The following is a 22,389-nucleotide window of genomic DNA, read 5'->3' on the forward strand; positions in this document are numbered from 1 at the left end:
GATTGGGGAAATTAAATTTAGGCAACAATTTGATTTGAAGATAGCTTCATTTTCATTTAAAAGAAAAAGTACAAAAATTCTTATGTCAATTGCTAATCGTTTTCAACAGTATGCAAAATTTCCTAGATGAAACCATATTCCTGATTCCAGGTCTTGTAAAATCAAAAGTAATCCAACAATGGCATGACGGTTGAAGAAGTGCTTGATCAGAATCTCAGAGGACTGCAACTTGGGTTTGGTTTTATTTTTGGTGTTAATGGTTGGTTAATTGATCCATTGAATGTTAATGATATATTATTTATTTTACCAAGAGACCCTAATTGAATGCAATTCAAACGCATAAAGCATGTTTTAATCCATGCATGGTTGCAATCTTACTCTTTAATTTTATAATAATGCCCTTTCCCCCCCCTCCCCTCTTCTGCTTCTCTGGGGTTTGGTAGCTCAATAGTAATGCCCTTCAGCAATGACCCAGAGATTCCTAGATGACGCGTTTTTGGAATTTAAATGGTGTAGAGCAGAGGGAGGCTCTCATATCCCTCAGGATTTGCTTTGCCAACAATGAAAGATGAATGCCTTGTCTTAGGGTTGATTTCTTCTTTTGAGAGGAAAAACGGAAAATCCATGTGGTAGCCATTCTATTCATCATCAACATAGTGTTTTAGGTTTTGCGCCAACCATTTGGCCAATAGGAAAGAAAGAACATAAATGGCTTTTCTCAGACTGACCTTTCCCTTCCTTGGTGGTGGTCCTCACTGGGTTATTGCAACCAAACACCATGCAAAATATCAGTTGAATTCCTGCACTTTTCCACAATGGGCACCGACATAAATCTGCAGGTATTATTTACATCACAAAAGACATCGGCTCTATAACACCTTTTTCCTCAACATGGAACACCAGATTTTCAATCATCCTGTGGTTTCAGATGCATTCAGTCTATGTTAAAACTAAATCCAAAAACTCTATTGAGACGATTAAACTAGCTCTGCAAATTTGTCAAGACTTTAAAAAGAAGACTTGGCTCCAGCCAGTTCCTTTAGAAATGAGACGACTTCGTCTGATGATCCAAAGGTGAAGCGAGCCTTGGTACGAGTTCGTCCTACTGCACAAGAGAAGTAGTTCTCCCCCTTGAGATCAAGCACATTCCATGATGTCTTCTCTGGCGATGGCCGCCTCCCACTCCCACTCCCACTGCTATGGTCTGGGGTTTTCTTATCTGGGTTTGGCAAAGGCCGCTGTGTCTTACCATGAGATGACTTTGACCCACTCTTGTTAGCTGGAAGCTTCAAAGAAGATTTCCTCTCACCAGATAACTTAAATGCATCGATCGCTCTGCTTTTTGCCATGCTTATGTTATCAGAAGGCAGCTCTGGCTCAAAAAATGTGTACACATCTTCATCCTGAAAGCATTGAGAAAGTTTCATCAAGCACAGAAGTAATGGAACTTATGAGTTCAAATGCATCTCTCAACCACATTTTCTTTTCCATCATATGGAAGAACTGAGGCGAGGAAAAATCAGAACACCATGATCAAGTAGTTAATAAGACATTTGAAACAATCATTTTTTGAGAATGTTTATATTGAATTCACAAATCAGGTCCTTCCCCCCACCCCCATGGACAAACTCCACCTCTGTTTCAACTGTTAATAGGCACCACCAAAGAGACCTATATTGTGAAAAGAAGGACAAATACCTGAGTTACAGGCATCCAAAGTTATGAATCTTTGCCCTATTCACTCTTGAAGAAAGCAGTGAAAAATATATTCAAGAAAAACTTCAAAACTGTGATAGGTGTTTGGAAGAAGTCCAGGTCAAAGACTCCTAAACCTAGCCTAGTTTATGTAGAAACCAAACATTAAGATTTCTTATAAACAGAAAGCTTCAAAAACTCTTTGTTCAGTGAAAGTGTATGTACATATAGCTTTTTTTTCTTTGAAAGTGTCTGATCAAACTTGATTAAAGATGCACAATTTTTTTGAAACTTTTTAATGATTGGAGTTCAGAGTGAAGGGATAATTACGTTCCCCAGAAAATGGGCATCACATAAAAAGTGATAGTATGTACATGTAGCTTTTTTCTCTTTCAAGTGTGATCAAACTTGATTAAAGATGCAACATTTTCTTGAAACTTTTTAATCATTGGAGTTCAGTCTGAAGGGATAATTACCTTCCCCAGAAAATGGCCAGCGCATAAAACATAGTCAATTGGTGAGGTCATGGATTTATTGTGAACTATCTCTCCTAATATACGATCAATGGCTGCACCCTGTATGAACAAAAGCCTGTAAGATCGGGAAAGGAATATTTGTACTGTCAGTATGCAACAATATCAGCAAATAATCCGTTCACCTTTGTAACACCAACTGCACGCACTTCAACAGAGCGGCTACCCTGGACAACGTCAACAGATGCATTTGAAATTGGACCTGTCCAGAGATGCTGCAACATATCCCTAGCTTGAAGCTTTCCAAATTCAGCATCTACAATCAACAATCAGATGATAAGCAACACAAAGCAAGGACAGGAAAGAAGATTGAATACTAGAAAAAACTAGCTTAGGAAGGAAAATCAACTACACAAATCAATTACCTGCATACTTGTAATTCCATACAAGTGAAGTTTCACGTTTTTGAAGTTGTGATCGAGGTGTTCTTTCAGTGAAATACTCGAAAACATGCTAAAAATGTGACATAAGCATCACCGGATTAGAGGCTGCAAGATGTGATAAACAGATATGTACATAACTTCAATAATAAGCACCTTCACACTGTCAACCCACTCCATGTTTAAATGCTCAGGCATTGTTGTCATCCATTCTCCTTTTGTGTGACGTAAAAACATCCCATTTTCTGCTGCTAACCACATGTCAAACTCCCCGAAGTTCTGTTAAAGCACTCATACTGTTCAGAAGAGGATATAGAAGTAGGGTATAAAGTAAAATGAGCTGAATGAAGTACATCATCCAAGACAGTTCTGTCACTTCCGCTAAGAACAACGATGGTTGTCTTTGGATCATTGCCAAGTGCTGTCAAGGGCCCCTTCAACTCTGGGTGCAGTTTAAGATCCATTTCTTTAATTTGATCCCCCCCTCTACTCCCAGGAGTATCCACTGGTTCAGTTAATGTTACATTGAATCCCTGCAGTTTTTGGGTGCCCATCAGAAACTGGAGAAGCAATCATGTATGATAGTAAATCATATGCTGAGCCAATGGAGCAGGAACATAGGTGCCATTAGACAGGAAGTGAGTGGGGATTTCAAAATTTTTCAACCATGATTCTCAAGAATTGTTGTGATACCACAGGGTGGAATTGAACAATCAACACCTTACAATTATTCAACACATGATAGAAAATACTAAGATAAATTCCATTCAGAAACATCAGAGTAAACTACTTAAAAAGTTGAAGAAAGATGTAACAACCCATTCCTTCTCTCGTAGATATTGTGTGCTCCCTCATCTACCCAATTAAGAGGACCCTACAAACAAAAGCCCCACATGGGGGTTGGGGATCCACTTTGATAGCATTTGTAATAGCCCACTTCCTTCCATATAGATATCATTTGCTATAGGCCTAATGAGTCCTCACAGTTTTAAAATGCATTTACCCAGTTAAGAGGAACCCACTACATGTATAGTATCAAGAACATCTTCCCCTATCCAATATGAGTATCACAAAAGAACTCCAAACTTTATTATATTTCTGGAAGATTGACTAGAGAAAATTTCAGGCTTTATCAAATTTATGCGTTGATCACTTGATCACAAGTGGATGATGCCCTAATGGCCATGCCATATGAGTCCAGACATGAAGAGAGTGATTCTCCACCTGAATGAACCTTTTAGCCACTAAATAAGTGTAGTTTTAAGCAAATTTGCGATCAACTGGCCAATGACGAGATTCAACTCTATAATGCACAAGACATGCATCAGATAAACATAATTCAAACCATAAAATAATACAATATCTCCTGGATTGAAATCTTTTCCTTTTTTGAATTGTTTCCTTCTTGCCTTTCCCTATACTTCTCTTGGAAAAAAGTTACATCTCACATTATACTCAGAATCAAATAGTTTCTTAATTCTAAATGTGTAATATGATTAAATCTAAAGGGAAAGTAGAAATTCTCACCACCCGTTTAAGTAAATCTCAATTCGTCTACTTCATAAGCACATACAAATTATATATTTAGCGGTGCTTCAAGGAACAGATATTTAGTAGATAAACCACTTCATTTTTTTCACAAGTCAAATGTTTCATTAACCAATCAAAGAGGATTTACCACACAATATTTGAAATATATTTCATTGTTCATGGACATTGCCATAACTCATAGATTCACAATTTCAATATGAAACAGGGCGTACCAATATGAGTAATCGATTATTGGACTGCAGATAACATTTGATTGCATTTTCAGGTGTAAGTCTTGGCGGGACCTTCCTTTTCCTAAGATCTGCCTCAACAACTGTATCATTCAACTCACTGCAAAAGAATAATAGCAAAATTCAAATTAGGTACTACAAGTCTACATATAACAATGGAAAATGAACATATTTTTGTTTATTTACTTTCTATAAAAATTAGTTTATTTCAATGATGATACTTATTGTGCTCATCATAGACACCAGTTCTAGTTTTTAATCCAACACCATACAAACAAATAAGGTGAAGAAATTTGGGAATTTATAAGTGAGATAGAAGTGCTCATTTACTGAAAATTTCCAAGTTTTCCTCATATCCTCATGCCTTATAATTTCTTTTCCCATTTTTTTTTCTTTGGTAACACCAAAACCAACTAGCCCCAGTTTGAAGAATTGGGGAAAACCATAGATACATGATCCTTCCCCCTAGAATTGTGCATTGTGTAAGCCCAGGACTCAAATCTGAGACCTCTCATTTGGTAGTGAGAGCATTAATAAGTTGAGCTTCCCATGGAGGGCTCAAGTCTTATGATTTTATCATCAGAAATTGAAAGCATCTAAAGTTTTGTAACCCTAAGGCTATATTTGGTTCTTGGGAAATTTGAGGGAAAATGCAAGGGAAAAAAAATAGAAAGGAAAAGTAAAAGGAAATAAAAAGTGAAGGAAAATAAAAAATAGATTTATAGTCAATAATTTATTTTTATATGCTTGTTCAAACTCATTTCACTTATTTTTCCTCTTCTATATAAAGATTAAATAATTTAAAAATGCATAAATTTCTAACTAATTTTAATTATGTTTGATTTTCTTTCATACTTTCTATAGTAAAACCAAACATGAGAAAATCATTATCCCTAATTATTTTTTTTTGTTCTTTTCTTAGTACTTTCGGGGAACCAAACATAGCTTAAAGGAATCTTGCAACTTATGCATACCTTACAAAAGTTTCAGCCCATTCTTGAGCAGTGTGGTTTTTCACATGCTCAAAGTTATGCTTATGCCGTTTTTCTCTTTCTTCAGGTGGCATATTCAAAGCCTGAGCAATTGAAGAAGCAACTTCTGTGATGTTCCAAGGGTTCACTAGGATTGCTCCGGCACCCAAGGATTGGGCTGCACCAGCAAACTACAAGCACCCCAAAAGGATGAAAAGTTAGACAAAAAAATAAAAAGACGACAACATTCCACAATTAGGGGCTAGGGCTGAGTATTCAATAAAAGACAATTTGTCAAGAAAAACCAGATTTCAGGTGTGGTATTATACACAAATGAGTCAGGATTCAGCAATAGGGGTTAAAATTGAAGAATAGGGTTTAAAACATATATCCCCTTCTAACTTTGTTGAGACTTTATGCCCATTTGAGGTTTAGGGTCACATTCCTTATCCATTTATCCATCTATATATACATGTATGTATGTATGTATATATGTTGCCTTTTCTTTTTCCATATCTAAGGAACACTACGACAAATCTAACTCAACCCACAACCAACCAATTGTATTTTGCAAAATTATGATAATTTTCAATATTACTTTTAACACAAAGCGTTTTTTGGCAGAACTGGGAAAAGAATACAATCTTTAAAATTAATTAAAGAATATACTCTGTTTTTCATTTTTTTTTTCTCTACAGTCATAAAACCTTTGGTAACACTAAAAACTAATGTGCATGGAACAATTAACATAGTTACAAGGCATTGGAAAAATACTTCACTAAGGATGAGAACCCCTTTCTTAGATTCTTGGCAAGCCACAAACTCATAGCTGACCAGATTCATTCCGTCCCTCAAAGATGTTACAAGTGCCACATCTGAACAAGAAAAATGAAAGAAATAATTGCCAGTTAAAAATTTGCACATGTGAGCTCTTGGGTAATCCTACAATCAGCAATTAAAAACAGTTGAGAAAGAAACAACTTCTATGAGACCTCTTGAACAACAGTTCACATTTTATGATTCAAAATAAAGTGGTACAGATTTGAACTTCTATGAACGTTGTATACATCCTATGTACTTTGGTGTGCCTCTTTGGCGCTTTATTAGTATTTGTTGCATTTACCTATCAAAAAAAAAAAAAAAAATTCTATGAATGTTCATTAAAAATTAATTCCACTTCGTAAGTGCCCAAAGCTCAGTCCTGAAGCAAAACTTTTAACAGCCTAAATGACCAAAATTGGTGTTTCAGTTGATACTTCCATACAATATTGAAATTTGGATTGACTACTCCCCACCACCCATCTTTACCCGAGTGGGACACAGTAGGGCGAAGATGGAGTCCATTTCCTAAATGTACAGGCAAGGTTAAGAAATGCACAGTAGGGCCTCACCCAGCCCTAGGATTGGTACAGCGATGGGATAAAGTATTTTTCCATAAGACAAGGTTGGGGAGAGGGAAACACGTCCTCTACCCCCCTGTTGCCATCCCTGACCAAAAGGTTTGATTAAGGGATATGCTACTCAAGCCCGCATATAGAAGATACCGAGTCATGTTCATTTTAGGTGTTCATTGAATTACATGAGAAATATTTTGCATTAAGCTAGAGAGATGCTTTACCAGCAATCAAATCTTAGGTTTTAAGACAAAAAATAAAATTGCAGTCTTTAAAGGATAGCAGTAAACATCTTGAAATTGGAATTGCCAAGTAAATTTTCAGTCATGAAAGGAAATTTATGTTAGAGCACAAAGATAGTACCTGTAACAGCATATAGTGCACATAATGCATAAAAGTCAAGAGAGCGATCCTGTAAATTAATAAAAATTACTTTAGAAAAAAAAATCAAATTGTTTAGAAATACAACTTTTATGACAAAACTGTACCCGAAAAAAGTTACTGTAGGCCTAGGATAACAATAAGATAAAGCTCAAATAGCTTTTTTAAGCATCTTGCTCTGTACAAATTATTCATCAATCTCAACAATGTGCTTTCCAATAGATCAGACGTTCCCATGATCAATTATTAAGTTCCAGAGTCAAAGACAAACCAGGTGATGTATTGGAACAGCTGTCAAGGTTCCAAATCTGCCATTAATGCGTCCAACAATTTCATGAACCTGACTTGTAAGTTTTTGATCTGTAAAAGTGGAGTGTAAAAAAAGAAAAAAAAAAAAATCAATGCATCATAACCTAGTAAATACAAATCATGTCCAATATGAAACAAAAAGCTAAGGAGACAATAGTTTTTCGGATAAAATGTCATGGCATCAATCCATTGGCCAAAATCTGAACCTCATCCAAATTTCCCAACTCATAAATTAACTTATGCAAGTTGTTTCAGGAAACAACAAGTATATTTGGGTCTGGAATCAATAGGATGTGAGGAAATGAGATAGAATAACCTTAATTGCATAAATAATTGTTCTTTTAAGTAATTCAAGGGAAAATAAAGATGGAGATAATCGCATAGAAGAAACTACAACTATCTAAGATTTCAGAAATGAAAACTTTGCTAGTTATAACTGAAAGACCCACTCGACACTTAAACATTCTTTCTTTTTCCTCCTAATAGTTTTGTGGAGTTTTTTTGAGAGGGGGGATTTATATTAATAGTTTTTTTCTATTATGATCTACCTATATTGACCTTGTACTAAATGGATGATCTTGTATCACCAACATGTTGTCACAGACTTAGGCCTTTCCTAAGCTCATGTGCGACACTTAGACAACTCAAGCCACTTGATGTTGCTAAGTCAAGTCTTTCCCTAGTCTTAGCTTCCTATGCTAAGCAACGCTATGTGAATTGATAGCTAGGATGCATAACGAAGGCAATACTTAAGAAAAAAAGCTTTGTATTGCACAAAAAAACTTTATAATGCTAGGAAGTTCTTAACTTGCTTGGTGCCATGCCCAAATGAAGCCACCTCCTATTTATAGGCAACCAAGGAACTCTCTAGAACTCACAAAGGTTCCTTACATCCTTGGTATTATCCAGAAACTCCTATACAAATCCTATGTACAAGTATTTACAAAAGACCTCTGGAATTCTGTAAATAGCTCCACACTCTCTCCTTGTATTTCACCTTTGTGTAGAGATGTGTAGACATCTCAAGGCTTTTCTAGAACCTTACACACTCCACTAGTAGACAAGTGTAGATTGCTCCAGAAGGTTCCAAAAGCTTTTTGCTCTCCTATATAAGCTAAAGGGAGAGTCATTTGAGCAAGTTGTGACAACATGCTTCAAATGTCAAAAGTGGTATCATGTCTATTCCCAATCCTATTTCTTAATAAGATGCATTCATCTTGTGAACCAATACTAAGAGGTACAACCTATTTCCATGTATTTCTTGAAAAAGTTTCCATTTCCGTGCTTACCAAGGTATATGAGAATTTCACTACAAGAAGTTATCACAAAGGCAGAAATTATGCACCATCTCATGAGTTGCATATCTCACAAACTGAAACAAGTTGTTTGTGGTATGGGTTCTACATAACACATAGACCTCAAACCACACAAACTACAGGTTCCCAATACCAAAGATGACATGTAAGAACTACAAATATCACTTTAGCAAGAGCAGATAAGAGGATATAATTCACAAACTGGCTATAATTTAACCAATAGGTTCCTTATTAAAAATAGAAAATTAAACAGCAGGTATGAGAAATACAATAGAAGTACCATGGTGATAAATGGAAACAAGAATGGGTATATAAACAGCCCTATTCAATCCCATCTTAAAACTTGAATAACATCTATAATATGGCTTTGTATGCATCTAGGATCAACTGTTTGGGACACCGGCAGATCTCGGAATGTTTTGATGTACAACTGATTACGGTTGAATGTGATGTTTTAAGGCATGACAGCCAAAGTCAAGCTTTGACGTTCATGCCTGAAAATCTTACTTCTGTTTTTGAGGTCTTATCATTAAACACCATATAAAGAACAATTCCATGTTAAGGAAGGAGCATACACTCGGGAACGTCTGTTCTTGTAGGCACGGCAATTTGCAGCAAAACTACTTTCTGTTGCCACTCTGAGTTTTCCTCAAGAAACTTTTCAAATGCCAGTATCTTTTGAGGAATTCCTTTAATCATATCAAGGCGATCGACGCCTAACATCACCTGTCAAGTTGGAGAAATAATATTAAAGAAATAAAACACAGAATAAGAATTGCAACCAAATACATTTATCATGCAAGTAGTCAATCGCTTGAGGCTTGAATTTAACCTCTAAAAAAAAAAAGAGAGAGAGAGAGAGAGAAGAAAACACAACTCAGTTCACAAATATAAGCTTGAATCATATAAGTAGTGTTAGAAATTTGGAGAAATCAACATTCCAACTATCCTGATTGCCACCAGCTCCCTTTTTTGGTATTCATGAATTGTTTACTCTGCAAAACTGCTATTTGGACCAAGCACCTGCCAGCTGTTTAAACCAGACTTTGGTTCACCAGACCGGACAGTTTCATTTCAAAATATAGACCCACCTTTTGGGTTTTATATCATCTGCTTGAGGCACTTGTACTGTTCTGAGCTTCCTCCTTCCTGAGCATCATATCCTTGTTTTGGGATTTTTCTTTCATCCAATCAGGCCATGCTGTTGCTCCTGCATGATCTTCATCCAAAGCCAAAGACTTCACTACTATGGTCACTATTGTATTTTTGACGCCTTTCTGTAGGAGCCATTGGAGGTAAATGGGAAAAGCAGGAAGGAGAAATAGAAGCATCCAGAAGAAGGAAGCATCTTACAAAAGGTAGAATAGTAAGGTTTCATGTGAGCTTGAAGATATATTGCTTGTGATTGGTTTACTTTCAAGTCATTCCTCACCATACTGATGAAAGCCAATTTTCTGTGTATGTGTGTCTGCCATTCTAACAAAAGTAGAAACTTAATTGAGAAGAAACCTATGTTAACTGGTGTCTACATTGGAATACCAACAATTGAACTTTAACCAAAACAACACTAGCCCTTAGCAATGACCTGATCAACCATAAGGGATCCTATCCAACAAGGTTATCCAGATGCAAATGCTTGCCACACACACCATATGTGGAAAAGAAAAAAGGAACTTGCAAGGGAAAAACAGTCTCAGAATTCTCTTGTAGGGTAAGGTTGTAACCACCATAATAAGAAAGACCTAATTGAGAAGAAACCTTCTTTTAACTCATGTTCATTACAGTTTATCCTCAGCTTCAATTAAACAGCCCTACAAAGCAAAACAAAGAAGAGATGAAGCAAATACAGGATTTTACCAATCATTAAAACTTTGGTTAATAAGAGGAGCCCAGGAAAACATGCCAGCAACCAGTAGGAATAAGAAGAAACCAACCACTCTTACTATCACCACTAAAAAAAAAATAAAAAAAATAAAAATGAAAGGCTTTTTCAAAGAAGGGCCCAACATGCTTTCCCTCTAACCAAATTGCAACTTTTTCCTCATTATCCAACCAGATGAATAGTTGAACTCTTGAGCCAAACATAACTCATAAGGGCCTTCCATAAACCTATTGCAAAGAAGTTGACTCCACATTGGGATTCCACCCACCAAAGTCTTAGAAAGAATTAAGACAACATAAAATATTAGGCACCATATTGGATCTCCATGAAACTTGCCCAAAAATTTATAGGATAAAATCTAGACCTCTAACTTGAAATCAAAGCATATCCACCTCACAAGGTGATATACAAAATAATCCTCCTGTCTCCACATGAAATCCCTAAAAAGTCTGTCTACTTCCCCCATTAGCACTCGCCAAAATCATGATAAGGTATTAAAAAAAGAGCTACACATTAATCTTAAATAGTATAAGTCCACTACCCTTGTAATGATTGACACAAATGAGCAACTATGATATAACACACAATTCTTCAGAAGTGTTCTAATGACTTAACCACAAAAATCTTGCATTGGTTCAGGGAATTTTCATCTAACAAGAATGGGGATAGAGAATATCTGAAAAGTAGGATCTTAGAAGAAATGGCCAACAAATAAGTAAAAGAAGATGCTAGTACCTAGCCTTAACACACAAAGGCATGTTTCCCATCAAAATATGCAAATTAGTTTTCACAGTTCAAAATATGCATGCCAAAGCACTGAAATTGTAACTAGCAAGAGCTAAAAACCTGTTTTACTTATCAAATAACCAGATCAAAGCATACTACATATGCAGAAAGAAACAGAATTGCAGAGTTTCTCCAAGTATGCAAAAGCATACAAACTAAACCCATGGTCACTGTGCTGGATAAGTAAACCCAAGAATTGCAGACCTGATTAAAATAATTGAATAAGTAAAAAAGACTGGTAGATTGACTAAAAGGGAAACTAGAAAACTAGAGCAGATTGTGAGGAATCTCTGCCCCTCTTGACGTTGGTGCAGGCACAATGCTTTGGAATTTATTCCATTTGCTGTCTTGTTTTTTTTTATATATAAAAATAAAATGGACTAGAAGTATATTAAAATAAAAGAACATCATACAAAACAGAACCTACCTTTCGCCCTGTAAATGTTCGCTTTAATTCATTAATGCGATCCTGAACTTGTGGAGCATCAAGTGCTCGAATGAATCTATGCGAATCTATGCCAATAGGAAACTGAAATTCAAGAACAAAAAGGACCCAAATAAACATAACGAGGTTGATTTTTGATTTCTTAATAATGTAATATATCCAACACTTGATATGATAACAAATTAATTGATAACCAACAAATATCAAATGTTTTAGAAGGATCAAATGCATATAACAAGTTGTTAAATGAGCATTTAATTTAAACATACAGCAGCCACACGAGTCAGTCTTCCTTGATCCTCTACTCCTTCAGGTGTACCCTCAAGCCCAAGAATACGAGTACAAGCACTAACGAAATGCCTTGCATAATCGTAAGTATGGAAACTGGAAAACATAATTAAAATTATTGTGGATTTGCAAGTATAGCACATATTCAAGTAGAATCAAACTTCTTTTACACAATGGAAAATAGATAGAAAAGAAATAATAAAGAATGTAAAACATATATAAAACACATATTGCAAAAATTCACTATAAAGCAATAAACAACCAATTGTATGGAAATATGCAGTATAATAGAGCAAATATATAGCATTTGTCAGTATCAGATATATGTTAAACATTAAGTTTTGACATTTTGTAATGCATATCTTTATTATAGAAATCACAAAATGCTACCATACCAAACTTTCAGGTTTTGTCACAACTCTAATCAATATGACATGTAGACAATGTTCCCATGTAATGTTGTTCCAGAATTCCCCCAACCTCTTTTTGGCATGCCAGAACCCCCCAGCTCATTGAGAAACAATATTTGTGTCCAGGTGAATACAACAGGCCACATGAAAGCATTAAGAGCAAGAGTAAACAAAATATCTTGCACACAAACACAGAGAGAGAGATGTATAAAGCTTAGGCATATAGCTTGGTCTGAACAAGTAATTCTAGGCCAATGTTGTGGCGATACAAGATGTTATTCAATCTTTTCCAGTTTGCCTTTTCATAAGGCTGATGAAAAATTATCCAATATAGGCCATTTACTTAAGAAAGTATATATCAAGTTGAATACAAGACACATTTTCATGATGAATTAAGTACAAAGAGTTTCATGTTCTACAACCTTACTAGAAATGCAAATATAAATTGGCATTCAGTTATCATCAATCAGGTTAAGCAAGGCAAAACTTACCCAACTAAATCAGCTGCAAGAACCGAATGCAGCAGCTCAGATCGAGACGGAAGTGTCCTGTGGATTTCAGAAGAAGGAAATGGTGTGTGGAGAAACCAGCCAACTTTCATTTCACTGTTATATTTCTTCAGGCATTTTGGAAGAAACATGAGATGGTAATCATGACACCAAACAACATCACCTTCTTCATAATGTTTATTTACCACATCAGCAAACATTTGATTTGCCTTCTTATATGCGGCAAACTGAGACTGAAAACTTCTAGTGGTGGCAAGTCGATCTTCTTGCGGAAGTCCAAGGTAATGGAAAAGAGGCCACAAAATGTTGTTGCAGTAGCCATTATAATATTGATGAACAATATCTTCATCAAGAAATACTGGGATACACATCTGCAATGGACAGAAATACTTCAGTGAGCCTAGGAAGTTGAACCGTTCTTGGTGAAGCTGTGGCACTAGTAATTGACTTCTTTTTTCTTTTGAAAACTAAAGAAATAAGGGACCATTGCATGGCATATTAACAATTCCAGAGGAACGATGGACCTAGGACTTTTTCACCTTTTCAGCTAAAGCTTTGGTAAGTGCCCTCTGTCCAGCCTCATCAGGCACATTTACACCTGCCCATCCAATCCATCTTGCTTCAAACTCCTTTACACCTGTGAGACAGTCATAAAAAATGCTTTAGCCTTCTCTTTGCAATTGGAAATACCAAACCTACAAAATTGGAACTCAAACCCTTACATGGAAACAAAAATGTACTAATTAAGTGCATGAAGAATTAATTAGAAAAGCAGCTTACCCAGAAGAGCACTGACTAGACCCCCGGCGCTTATCTCTAGGGACCATGATTCCTCACCTCTCCTAATTGCAGACACCGGTAGCCTGTTAGCCACCACCAGAAGTCTCTGTCTGGCAGGCCTGGTCTCTTGTTTTTCACATTCCTCACTAAGCACTCCTCGGATTGCAGCTGTTTCTGAATGCTGTTCCACATGGGAAGACCCCAAGTTATCACCTTCATGTTCCAAGAGCTCTGTTCCCCTGTTTGTATCAGTTGCCTCATTTGGATGAGATGCCCTGCTGCTCTTCCTTAACTCTCTGTCCCTCAAGAGCCTCTCTACTCTGCTGGTGGGGACGACGCTGGAAATACCGTTGTACTTGTTCCCGGGCATAAGGTCAAACTGCAATCCAACCTTCAAACACTGAGTTTACAGTTCCTGGGTTCCTCTGAGAGGAACAATTGTGTGTCCTACATTTTGTTCAAAGCAAATTAAACCATCAACTAGCATCATAAACCAGGCCAAGCTCCGAATAGTCCAATTTGGGAACTAAATTTCTCGGAAATAATGACCTCATAGTTTTTAAGTGAAAAGTGGATAAACATTTCTACTATGGTTGAAATTTTTTACAAACATTCACACCAGAAGTCAAGTTGTCAGGACTTTCTACGCTCTGTTTGGTTCTTAAAAAAACTTGAGTTGAATGGAAAAGGAAAATGACTAAAATTTTTACCGCACTTTTAACATTTTTAATAATTTCAATTCCCTTTCTCTCAATCTCTCTGAGAACCATACAAAAGTCTAGTAAACAAATGAAAATGATAGCAAGCCAGGGACACATGGACAGCAGAGAGAAAGAGATAGCTGAAAAAAGGGATCCACAAAAATATACCAGGCAAGATTGGTCATTAGAAATCCAATATTCTAAAACCCCGCTTGTACAAACTCATATAAAAAGGTTCAGCAGCCACATCAAATTCAAGATAGCAAGAGAATAAACAGAAACTGGAGGCTCTGGTTTCTCCAGTCCAAGATTCTAAAAAGGAGCTTCACACAGAAGAAAACACAAACACATTGTATGATAGAGAAAAGACTGAAACTTGGAGCAACATAAACGAATATTGCATTACCCACACAACCTCTCATGCTCCACCATCTCAAGAACCACCGAGAACAGCATCAAAAACTTGCTTCAGAAAACAGAGAAAAAAAAGGGAAGAAAACCAGACCCATGACCCTAGAAACCAAGAAAATGGCCAGACCTGCCTGCCTGCCTACACCCAAATGCCAGAAATGAATCTGGAGAGCAACTGGGTCGGTTAAAACTCAGCACAGAACCGTCAAAACCAATGATGATAGCGGGTGCGTGCAAGTTGCAAGCAAAATCTGGATGTTCAGAGTGGCAGTGAATCATCATAGTGAGAGAAAAAGTAAGGGAGTATAACAATCCTCGTGTAAGCTTTGCAGGGCTACAAAAAGCCTAACAGCCATGCATGTAAAAACAAGAAAAATATTCCAAAAAATCACTGAAAAAGCTGCCCACTGAAGCACATAGCCACCCCGCCAAATATTCCCAGCACCATCCCAATTCACAAACGACCAAATTCTAATAAATAAATAAATATAAACTGATGCATTACTTATTGGCAATGGAGATTATGATCATTTAATAATACAGAAACTCTCAAACCTTTCTTCATACCCTTCACCTTCTGGCCTTCTTCCCTTTCTTTATTCCAACTTTTGTGCAAGTTAAGGAATTCTTTGTTCTTCAAGGAAATAGAACAGTCCCTTGTCACCAGAGAAAGCTCTCGAATCCCAGTGCTCACAATCCTTTATATAGGGCAAAACTTTAAGCGGGAAGTTGCTTAGTCAGCAAAAAAATAAAAATTCTTGATTTTCCATGATATTTTCCAACAGAAATTTGTTTCAATGATTTTTGTTATATATTCGGATGTTCAGATGTGGGTTATATAATTTTTCATAAAAACAGAAATATATATACATTCTATATTTACTGAGAATTTGTTACCTGATTTTCAACAAAAGAGACCTCGTACATGGAAGAGAAAAAAGACAGAATTCTTTTAGGTGACAAAATCAAAATAATAATTTATTTTTAATTTCTAAATTGTTCTCCACATTATCTGATGTTCTTCATTTTTCCTGTCTGGCATATTTCTATATATGTTTTCCTCATCTCTTTATACATGTTTTCAAATAATTTTTCATGGTTTTATTTTAGAGGATATTTCATTTTATATAAATTTAAGGTTAATAAATTTTTAATTACTTTATATGCTTATTTTTTAATTACTAACTTCTCCACCTATTTATTTTTCACCCCTATATCTTTGTCCGTTTCATTTATTTTTGGGTTTTGAATTATCTTTTAAATTTTTATTCATATTGAAAAATTTGAGGTTAGATGGAGATAAAGAGGTAGGGAGAAAAATAAAAAGAAAAAAAGGAAAAAAAGAAAAAAAATAATGAATTTAAGGTTAATAAATTATTTTTATATTATTCGTTCCACTATTTTATATATATATATAAAGTGTAAATAATTAAAAAATATATCTATTTTAATTAATTTTAATTATATTTAATATTTTAATATTTTTTTAGAATAAATCAGATATAATTATTTTTTTGGGTGTAGTCTACTCCCTATTCCAAATGGCTACAGGTATCATCCATGGATGGGATATCCACCTCCTGCCATTATTGAGTTATATATGACATATGATTTTAACATATTATAATAAATAATATAATATAATATTAAATATTTGACTCTTTATTTTAACTTATTATATATTATATCATAATTATCATTAAAATAATTAAACTAATTTGAATTACAACCTTTTTAGGGGTGATTTTGATTAAAATGTTTTTGTTATTGATGTTTTCTTAGTGATGCTTTTATTAGACATGTTTTTTTTTTTTTAAAGAATTGGTTTATATTTAGATATAAATTAAAAAAAATGGTTCGATTGTAATTTTGATAATATATTATATAATAAGAAAGTGATGTTTTGAAGAATCCTCATAATATTTCTATTTAAAATATTTTAGAGAATCATTTATTAAATATTCTTTAAAAAATACTATAAGTGATTTTTCAACTTTTTTTGAAGTGTTTTCTAATTTTTTTTAATATTTTATTTGTCTTTAAAAACATTTATATATATATATATATATATATATATATATATATATATATATATATATATATATATATATATATATATATATATATATATATATATATATTAAAAGCGTTTTCTAAAGGCATTTTCAATGTGCTCTAAGAATTGGAATTTTAAAAGTGATTTAAAAAAATTTGTCTGATCACTTCAAAACATGCTCTTAATAACTTAAGAGTATATAATTGTGATCTCATGAATGGATGAAGCTATTCAAATCTAAGAAATAAATAGACGGGGAGATTCAAACCCAAAATCTCTAAGCTAATTAGAGCCCTTATATTATATTAAAGAAAAAAATACTAAAATATCGAATCCATACCTACTAGTGAAATATAGACCGTTATATAAGGATACAAATATAAGAAGTCAAAGTATAAATAAATAGAATCGACGTACACAAAACTAAAATGCAAATAAATGAAATAAAGATATAAAGTAATGATACGTAGAACTAATAAATGAAATTTAAGTATAAAGTAATAAAACTTGTTGCACTTGTGATACTTGAGTGTAAAGTAATAAAACCTCTAGGATCGTACAAATGAATGAGACTTTGATACAAATTAATAGGATCTGAATTGGACATGTGACATTATTTGATTGATGATGTGTTTTTTTTTATATATACTTTTGTGTCATCAATGACATAGCGATATGTGACACCTTGTTTAATTGAGAGTTTGACGAAAAGATTTAAGCTATTAGGTAATGGGTAGACGCGAAGGCACTAACGAGTTTTGTCCACCAAAGTTTGAATGGTCAATCAAAACAATCATCTTTCACACAAAAGCAGCAATGCGTGATGCATTTTCATGAAAGCAATATGAAGATGGTCCACATTCCATCCTTCAAACAGTAGAGAGTGCAAATACGATGGAATTTAAAAAGAAGAGCATATCTGCATGTAGTTTTTAACGTAAGACATAACAATAGCAGCAAAAGTCATTGGTGCCCTACTTCGCTGATTCCATCATCAAGTTTTTTGACCCAAACCCAAAGAAAAATAGCATCAACCCCATGCCCATGGCTCAGTGGGGAGCTAAGTGCTCCTCTTGGATGGCACCCAACTTCACCCACAATCACCGTTTCTGGAAAAACAATGCCCTATCAGCATTGCTTATTTTCCAGTAACAGGCAAACCCACGTTCAAAATCAGTCATTTTCATCACATCCACCATGAAAGCATGCTCAATTAGGGCACCCAGGAACAGGCCAACTGCCCTGTTGGAGGGGTTCTCTTTATTAATCCCTTTACAAGGAATTGGATAATATCGATGTCATTGTTATGAACTTTTGGTATCCATTTTGCAAGTTGGGATAAAGTTGGTGTCCTTGTGCTTACGGGGCTGGACAATGACTTGCCCTAGGACAAGAGGACCAAAACTTTCCTCCTTGAATTAGTACTTGCTACCCCCACTTTCTCTAGATCTCATAGATTCACACATTGAATAGAGTTCAAGCTAGTGTGAGGTATGAAACTTTGTTAGAAATGAAGTTAATCGTAAGGTAACCAAATTGTTGGAAGTAGAAGGCGCTTTCATTTTTCTCCTAAAATTTGATCTATTTTTGCATTATTTCTAGGAAAAAAAACTCTAAAAAGTCGCCAACAAAGTAAGTTGAAGAATGGGTGTTTATAATGGATTGGACCGCATCAAACACTAAGGAATCACCAATTTTGCTTGGGACCAGGCGCAGGACCACGGCACATTTACTAATATGTGGTTTTGAAGCTCATCATATGCAGATAGGCTGCACAAGGAAGCATCTCCCCATTAGAAATCAAAAGGCAATACCTATGATTATCATATTTGCAGGGAATGAGTATTACTCCTACTAGATATTTAGGCCAAATGATGCCTATAACAGCACAAAAGAATGGAAAATCATTCCCAAGCTGGGCAACTATATGCGTGAAGGCAAAAGAAAAGGACTTTGTAAGAGTAATTTCCCACACTAGAGAGATATGGGGTGCTCACCTTCAGTGACTTGTTCAGGAGGGGTTGAATTTGTGACCTTCAACAATGCAAACTAAGCCACAGAAATTTGAACGGGGAAAGATACTATCATACAAGCCTCTGCTCTTTGCGCACAAGCAAAAAAATTGGGAAGAATATGACAAAAGAAACTGCAGCAAAGGTGATGAAATGGACTAATAAGCCAAAGGTAATGCAACAAAAAGACCAGAAATTGACAGAAAAGAATAGTATTCTAGCTTGTTCTTTTCTCTGCTAAGCATATATTCGGAAAATCTAGAGTAAGCAGTTTGTGCAGACTATGTGGTAGCCAGTGAGTTTTGAGTAAAGGCAAGAGGATAAAGCATGGCACCCTTTTCACCGTACGCTATAAATTTGTCGTAGACACAGAGCAAGGATTGGTATCCAGGCAGATACTTAAGAGAGTTAATTCACAAGGCCTTTTTTGGAGGAAACTTCATATTTTGCATGTGCACATACACAAAATTTACTCTTGAAGTATTCAATTTTCATAGATAAACTAGACCAGAAAAAATAGGAAATATGAGATTTTTAATGTGAAATTCAAGCAGCACAGGCACATTTCTAGGACCCCAGTGACAAGTTTTTCTTCAGAAATGAAATTATACGAGAGAAGCGATGGTGAATCTAATGATAGAACACAACAAAAATGCACCTCAGTGTGTCACCAATGCGCCAGACCATGTGCTCACACGTCCTATGAACATTGAAGTTTCAAAAATGAAGACTCACATGGAAAAAGCCACATTGCATTCTACAGGACAACAGGACAAGGGCAGAAGTACTAGACAAGAAAATGCAGGCAACTAGTCTGCTCTAATGTCACCTAGTGCAAAAATGCTTAACATACATCACGGGCTCTATGGTTTTAACAAGTTTCATCTCCACTTTTAACATCTTACCGATAATCCTAATTTCAGGATTAACAATAGGGATAGAGTAAACAATCATTCAGCAGCATAAGAACAAAGTCAGCAAACAGGTATGATTTTGTTCCACCAATGTTTTTAGCCCCTTTTTTCGGTGCTATCCAATGCTGCATCCTTCCAGCTGGCTCTCTAGTAATCAAGATGGGGACTTGAGTGAAGAGTTTATTGATTTGTGTTGGGAATTTGTCGCAAATTCCTTTCTATCTGAGGATTCCCTTTTGTGCAGATTCTTTTTGTCTCAAATGGGGCCATCACATTAAAAAAAAAAAAAAAAAAATGTTGTCCCTTGACTGTATTTTCATACCAAAATGTGAAAGTGATGAGAATTCAAGAAGGGATTCTTGCAGCCATTGAAACTGTGAACTCCCATACAAGTAAAAGCAACCAAGAAAGGAGATCTTGGAGATTCCGACTGTCTTCTTGATTCCATCAACTAATAGCATATGCTGCTACTAATTCTCACTATCATAATCCATTTTGCCTCCTCAAAGAACCCGTACCTCCAACTTAGCCTCTAGGTTGAGGAAACTGCACTAGAGCTTCTCCTTAAGAGTTTGAAGCCTCTAAATGTTGGTGGGTGTATGGTTACACTGCTTAAACCTAGGGCTTGTTCGATCCCTAACCAAACAGTTCATACTTTAGAAGATGAACCCAAGTTTAGGTTTCAAACCCGACGACAAAGACTCAAAAACCTGTTCACCTCAATCATTGCTTCCTATATTTTCTGATAAAACTACCACCTCTATCCATTGGGTTTGGGAAGAACTGATCAATGAAAGGCAAACCGGGATAACTTGTTCATTATTCAACATTGCTGTAGTTCAAGCTGGAAACCTATTGACAGCATAAACAATAGGATTGACCAGGTCAAATCTACTAGATCTTGAGAAGAAATAACTAAATTCATGACTAGATTTCCATTTCTGTTGTTGCAGATTCAGTGTATGTCCACCTGACTTATGGAAAAAATTAAGTAAATACAGATTGACATATACTGCAGATATTAAATGAAATTGAATTCTCAAATTAATTTCTAAACTCTGGAGGGAGCTTGAAGCTTGTGAGACAGCTTTGGTGATTATCATAAGCATCGTTGATTTCTCGAAATGATCAGAAGTGGTAAAGAATCAAAACATTTTTGGAAATTATCTTCTTTGACAAATCTTGAACACTCATTTTATAGTTGCAGATAATTCCAATTATCCTGTGTTTGGGTTCTAAGAAAATGGAGAAAAATGAAAAGAAGACAGCCCTCTACTCAGCAAGAGGTAAGTGATTATAATTTATTTTCTTTCCTGGAAGTTTCTCAGCAACCAAACAGAACATCTGCATAAGTCCTGAGATTGCTTCAAATCATCTACACTTTTATACACACGGTTGAATGGTTCCAAGCTCATCTCCCAGATTTAACATTCATTCCTTAGCATCACAAATTCAGAACAGTTTTCCACAACTACGATTCCAATCAACATTTTCATTTCAAACAAACACAAAACTGCCAAAATCCTAAAACTCCACTTCAATTTAGCCCAAAAAAACTGATAATCTGAATATAACACCAATGCAACCCAATCAACAATGCATTGAAGTACAGTAAAAAGCTGTAATCACAGCAAACTTCATAGTTTTCAAACAACAAACTAAAAAGAGAGAAGACTAACCTGAACTTTTGGCAGCTTATGGGCTTTCTTGGGATAGATTGGGAGAGATTTTTCTGGGGTTTTTGAGAAAAATTGAGAGGCTGAGATTGAGAGAAACACAGGGTTTTGGCAGACAGGTTATGTATGATTCATCTTTTGGCTGCTCTTTGCCTTTGGTTGTGCCAATCATTTGGAGGGAATTTGATACCTTCCCTCTTTTGAATTTAAAATATTATATAGAGTTTCATAACAGTCACATATTGAGTTTGTGGCCTGGAAAAAGCAGAGGTTCCACTTGAATTAGATCCTAGTCTAAAAAGCATCTTCCACTGAATTAGATTCTATTTAGTAATTCCAGCAAATTCACGCCAACACAAATGTGTGCCACACAATTTCACTTTTCGAGAACATGGTGAATGTAATGCGAGAATATCACAAAATACAAAAAGCGTCATCATCGCTGACAAATGATACAAAAAATATGATCAAAATATGAAAAATGTAATCAGAGTATGAAAATTTTGACCAAAACCATTGACGATGTGAGACTGATTATTCAATCCTAATGATGCCGTTAAAATTTTTATACCGTGACATTTGGAATATTCTAAAACATTATTTAATAATAATATATTATATAAATAAGAAACATTTATGCTTAGAGTCTATTAAAAAATAAACTAATGATTTTATTATAATATCCGATATCACTTTTGATGGATTTGAAAATCTTTGAGTTTCAAACTTTGAATCTTGGAGAAATGCTACACAAGTTTC

At 35.2% G+C, this 22,389-nt stretch overlaps 1 protein-coding gene across 6 annotated transcripts; it reads right to left on the reverse strand.

The window, feature by feature from the left end:
- Positions 1-696: 696 nt before the first annotated feature.
- LOC117909342 (alpha,alpha-trehalose-phosphate synthase [UDP-forming] 1) lies at positions 697-21,804 on the reverse strand. Of its 6 annotated transcripts, none has more exons than XM_034823351.1 (19): positions 21,634-21,804; positions 19,026-19,174; positions 13,861-14,239; positions 13,620-13,717; positions 13,063-13,451; positions 12,143-12,257; positions 11,856-11,957; positions 9,336-9,486; positions 7,407-7,495; positions 7,118-7,166; positions 6,135-6,235; positions 5,364-5,551; positions 4,372-4,489; positions 2,962-3,141; positions 2,765-2,887; positions 2,594-2,681; positions 2,354-2,484; positions 2,172-2,270; positions 697-1,403 (listed from the first exon to the last, which is right to left on the reverse strand). In XM_034823351.1, the coding sequence occupies exons 3-19, from the start codon at positions 14,228-14,230 to the stop codon at positions 1,008-1,010; spliced, it is 2,787 nt and encodes a 928-aa protein (XP_034679242.1). In that variant the 5' UTR covers positions 14,231-14,239; positions 19,026-19,174; positions 21,634-21,804; the 3' UTR covers positions 697-1,007. The 6 variants fall into 6 exon arrangements, with proteins under 6 accessions (XP_034679242.1, XP_034679238.1, XP_034679244.1 ...); XM_034823347.1 differs by having other exon boundaries at positions 13,861-14,307; XM_034823353.1 differs by lacking the exon at positions 19,026-19,174.
- Positions 21,805-22,389: the final 585 nt, after the last annotated feature.

The sequence above is a fragment of the Vitis riparia genome, chromosome 19 (genome assembly GCF_004353265.1).
Source record: "Vitis riparia cultivar Riparia Gloire de Montpellier isolate 1030 chromosome 19, EGFV_Vit.rip_1.0, whole genome shotgun sequence".
NCBI classification, from domain to species: domain Eukaryota; kingdom Viridiplantae; phylum Streptophyta; class Magnoliopsida; order Vitales; family Vitaceae; genus Vitis; species Vitis riparia.

What these genes read in the sequence shown, in the direction of transcription:
- LOC117909342 (XM_034823353.1), bottom strand. Translation starts at nt 14,230, where the DNA reads ATGCCCGGGAACAAGTACAACGGTATTTCCAGCGTCGTCCCCACCAGC. An exon ending in GACTGACTCGTGTGGCTGCT is followed by an intron (nt 11,958 to 12,142) that starts GTATGTTTAAAT and finishes CTTGAATTTCAG; the next exon opens with TTTCCTATTGGCATAGATTC. An exon ending in AGTGGGTTGACAGTGTGAAG is followed by an intron (nt 2,682 to 2,764) that starts GTGCTTATTATT and finishes TCACATTTTTAG; the next exon opens with CATGTTTTCGAGTATTTCAC.